The sequence below is a fragment of the Sphaeroforma arctica genome (genome assembly GCF_001186125.1).
Source record: "Sphaeroforma arctica JP610 unplaced genomic scaffold supercont1.565, whole genome shotgun sequence".
NCBI lineage: Eukaryota > Ichthyosporea > Ichthyophonida > Sphaeroforma > Sphaeroforma arctica.
In genome coordinates, this window is record NW_014039993.1 from 55,143 (window position 1) to 59,581 (window position 4,439).

At 43.6% G+C, this 4,439-nt stretch overlaps 2 protein-coding genes across 2 annotated transcripts in view; one reads left to right on the forward strand and one right to left on the reverse strand.

Moving 5' to 3' along the window:
* Window positions 1-880, reverse strand: part of SARC_07264 (galactose-1-phosphate uridylyltransferase) — a 3,910-nt gene extending 3,030 nt beyond the window's left edge. Inside the window, exon 1 of the mRNA XM_014298805.1 lies at window positions 572-880. Within this exon, the coding sequence (XP_014154280.1) occupies window positions 572-708 (137 nt within the window). The 5' untranslated portion in view covers window positions 709-880. The remainder of the gene's footprint in view (window positions 1-571) is intronic.
* Window positions 881-1,673: 793 nt separating this feature from the next.
* SARC_07265 (galactokinase) lies at window positions 1,674-4,306 on the forward strand. The gene is made up of 4 exons (XM_014298806.1): window positions 1,674-2,060; window positions 2,314-2,428; window positions 2,998-3,768; window positions 4,059-4,306. Exons 1-4 carry the CDS (start codon window positions 1,923-1,925, stop codon window positions 4,190-4,192), a joined length of 1,158 nt encoding a protein of 385 aa, XP_014154281.1. The 5' UTR covers window positions 1,674-1,922; the 3' UTR covers window positions 4,193-4,306.
* The last annotated feature ends 133 nt before the right edge of the window (window positions 4,307-4,439 follow it).

A 4,439-nucleotide genomic window follows, 5' to 3' on the forward strand; every position in this document is an offset into this window, starting at 1 on the left:
ATATAGTAGTATATATATATATATATATATATAGGGTATATATAGCACACAGTGCACATGATCGTCACTGACTTCTTCCATACTAGCTTACAATGTGAGGTGAATATAGTGCGTGAATGTACTTATGCATCGAGGCACAACATATATTCATTGATTGACAGTGTTATATAATTTGAAACTGAGAAAGAAGACATCACAACGTCCAATTGCACAGGCGGCAACATCGATATACATACTATACAATCACAATATAAAAATACTATACAATCGCAAGAATAAAGAGAGAGAGAGAGCACACACGAACAAACGATGACATCAGCAACTTCTTACTTAAATATTCAATATTAGTAAGGTCGGTAGCCGAACTTTCAATGGTCCACTCGAGATCGAATTTTCTGGATTCAACAGAGATTGAAATTTTGTACTTATATATCAATCTCAATTTGAAACACTCACGACTAGACCTTCTCGACACATAGAGGTCAAACACTACCCGATGCCATTGATACATTCATGTTGCATACAATTATAATACTCAGAATCACTAAACAGGCACGCCGAGATGCCACACCTGTCTTCATTGACGGTCTCTTTTCCACCCTGCCAGGGACGTTTCGTGCGGTGGGGACTACACAGGAGCCATCGTTGTGTCAATGGATTGTAGCGTCTGTGCGGGTGTTCATTATAGTCAAATCCCGGGTCCGCCATTGTGAGATAATAGGGTTAATTAGGTGATGCTAAGTGTCGAGCGATGAGCAAGAGCTCTTTTGCTATATCTAGTTGTGCAAGCAACACCAGCTATTATATGGTCAGGCAATCTCTCTCTCTCTGTATGGCCTGCTGCAGGCGATTATACAGTGGTTATCATAAATAGTATGCATACGTACACACAAGTTAAAAAATACATATGTATGTATTTGTATTTGTTTTTGTTGTAAAAAAACCCAGACAATGCTCAAAACCCAAGATGTTTTCTAACCCTAAATAAATAATAGAGGATACATAGGTGTTTGACTTAGTTGCATACCTAATTAGGTAACATTCATTGAGGATCTCAAAAGGCAAAATAAATAAAAATAAAGAGTAAATAGATTGTGATGCCTCAGCCTCTCAGGAGTCAGGACTATGTTACTGCGGCAGTGTGGTTGCCCACTGCCCAGTCTGCCGGGCGCCCTGACTGCCCTCACAGCCACACAAGTACCCTGGTCGCTGGGGAGAGTATGTACGGTGGTAACTGGTGCAGGGCTACCTTTAAAAGAGGGATCCAATTAAAAATTGTTGAAAATCGAGCTATACAAACCTAAAAAGGTTTATATACGGTTCAAAAGATTGAACAAAACTGACCTATTTTTCTAATTTATCGGGCATTATAAGGTACTAGGATCTGAACAATAATCAGAAATTTGCACCTATGGGTTCTAAATATGCACCCAAATTTGAAAATAACGTTTATCATAAACGTATTTTTATTATTTCAGCAAATAGGTTGTCACTTGTCGGTTGTCACTTGTCACCTGTCCAGTTGTGACTTGGGTTAGTGTACATCTGTATGTACGAGTGGTCAACAGCATCCTCTGGACTCTGGAGTCTGCCACTAGTGACTGGTCTGGTCACCTGGGGGCTGGGGCACGGAGCCCCGGAGCCTCGAAGGTCACTCTGGACTGTTATGATAATTTTAATATGAGTGATTCTCCCCAGACTCCCAGAGTGTGTAGAAGGAGTTGTAATCAGGAGTAAGCTATACAAGGTCGTGTTGATTTACTATGTATTGTTTTTGTTTAATGAAAGTTATGTTCTTTCAAAAAGAGAAGCAGGCGTACATAGCAGTCACAGCATCTCTGCTATAGAATATATAGATATAGGTAGCTCAACACAAGTAGCACAATCATAATCGACTTATCTCGTCTTAAATAATATCAAATATGTCTCTTCTTGAAGAATGTAAAAAGGGGTTTGAGGCCAAGTATGGCTGTGCCCCCACCGCGGGCGCGTCAGCCCCTGGTCGCGTAAACATCATCGGTGAACACGTAGATTACTGTAGTGGATTCGTGCTCCCCATGGTATGAGTTGTTCATAGGATGTTCTATATACCCCTGTTACGATGTAAACGGAGTGAGTTACATAATGCTCGCGTAGAGCATCGAGCGTGATGCGTCTTGGTGCGACTTAGTTTCGCCCGTGACGTGATTGCACAACAGTAGTCGATGCGTTATGGCAAGTGTGAGTCTGACCCTTTTATTGTGTCGTCTCTTCGACGTCCTTCTATTCAATCGCACATTGTTTGCACGCTTCTTGTACTCTGGTGTTCTGTAGGCGCTGACAAAGCGAACTGTGGTCTGTTGTAAACCCAACGACTCCAAAACAGTTCGATTTTCATCCACAGAGGATATTCCCGACATCGAATTTGAGTTAAACGCGGCTAATCTTGGTATGTACTTTTATGTATGTGGCATCAATTATCTCTACCAATACTTGCTTCCATGTCTACAAGGGTTTACATCTAGACTCTAGTGTGTGCATCGGTTTAAGATTTCCAAAAGGCAACATTGATCGCTCGTGCAAAATGTCCATAGTTGCTTGTGGGTGTATCTATCTAACTATATTCGAGCCTGATCTCATTGATCAATATTGACTGACTCTTCAGATTCTCAAAGCATGGTCTGTGTGTACGAAAGAAGTACAGTACAGCCCACTCAAGCTTATCGCACATTACGCACCTCCCTTCAACTATTGGTGGCATCACATATTTTTTAAGAACACGTATGCATGGGTTTGGCTGATAAGAGATATGTATGGTTTTGGCGTTCTGGGTAATGTAAGCTGTTTGTGATGAACGAACAATGTACCTACTTAATATGCATTGGACCTCTTGGTTGCACTGGATGGTTTCCTTGTAATTACTTTCGCTCGAAGTTGGAATGACTATGCAGTTGTACTAAAGATATATGATATCGTATCCCTTGTATTCTCATATCATGCAACCGAATTCTTTTGCAGAGCCCACACACGGTAAGGTCGAGCCCTACTGGGAAAACTACGTCCGCGGAGTCTTCGCACAGTTCCCCAATTTCCACCAAGGCATGGATGCGTTTGTGCACTCCAACGTCCCTGTAGGCGGAGGGCTTTCCTCCAGTGCGGCGCTAGAAGTAGCCATCTACACACTCCTCGAACAACTCAGCGGCGACAAGCGGTCCCTGGTCCAGAAGTCACAGGACTGCCAGAAGGCCGAGAATAACTGGGCAGGTGTACCGTGTGGTATTATGGACCAAACCATCTCTGCCATGGGCAAGAAGGACAATCTACTGCTACTGGATTGCCAGAGCATGGAGACGCGGTACTTCCCGCTGAGCAGCTCAGACCACTGCTTTGTCATCACCAACTCAAACGTCAAGCACTCGCTGTCCGGCTCTGAGTACCCCACCCGCCGGAAGCAGACCGTACAGGTGCTCGAGGCCATCCAGGCCAAGTACCCACAGGTTAAGACTCACAGAGACTGCACTATGGAACAGCTGGATGCCGTCAAGGGCGACATCGAGCCAGTGGTCTACAACCGGGGAAGACATGTGATCTCTGAGATAGCGCGCACGCTGCAGTTTGCGGAGGTCTTCGAGGCCGGAGACTTGGAGAAGGCGGGACAGTACATGTTTGAAGCACACAATTCGCTGTCCAAGGACTTCGAAGTGTCGACAGACGAGATCGATCAATTAGTGGACATTGCGCGTGGGGTGGACGGTGTTCTGGGCTCACGATTAACCGGTGGGGGCTTTGGTAGGTAGTGTGCCAAGGTGTATATGTGGGTGGTTGGAGCGGTTGGTTTGTTTGCATATACGACTATGCAGCGACGGACACTGTAAGGCAAGTATGCCCAAGAGATGTGTGTAGGGTAGGTCTGAGTATGTGAGCGCGTGTAGCTCTGCATTGATGGTGTACGTGATTCACATAGTGGCGTTGCAGCCATGTTGGTGTATGTTTATTTGTCATGGTCGTTGTATGTCCCATGTCCCTCTTTTCTGAGCAGTAAACGTGTATATATCAAACAAATCTTCGTCTTTTTCTAGGTGGTTGCACCGTCACACTTGTCAGGAACGATGCCGTGGACGCTTTCACCAAGGCAGTCGAAGAAAACTACAAACTCGGCAAGGCCACTATCTTCACATCAAAGCTGGGTGCGGGTGCTGCGACCGAGTTCTGATTGTCGAGCACTTTGATTAATTAATTAGAATACAAATAGTGAGTAAATAATCCTTCAAATGGAGCTTGTGAATCTAATTTCTCAATGCCGAACACGGTTTCATGATATTTGCATATACTTATACATTGCTATGTACATAAACATATATACTATATATTTGTATACAAAGACACATACATAACCATATATACATAAAACAACACACACACACACACACACACACATATATATATATGTAAATATATAT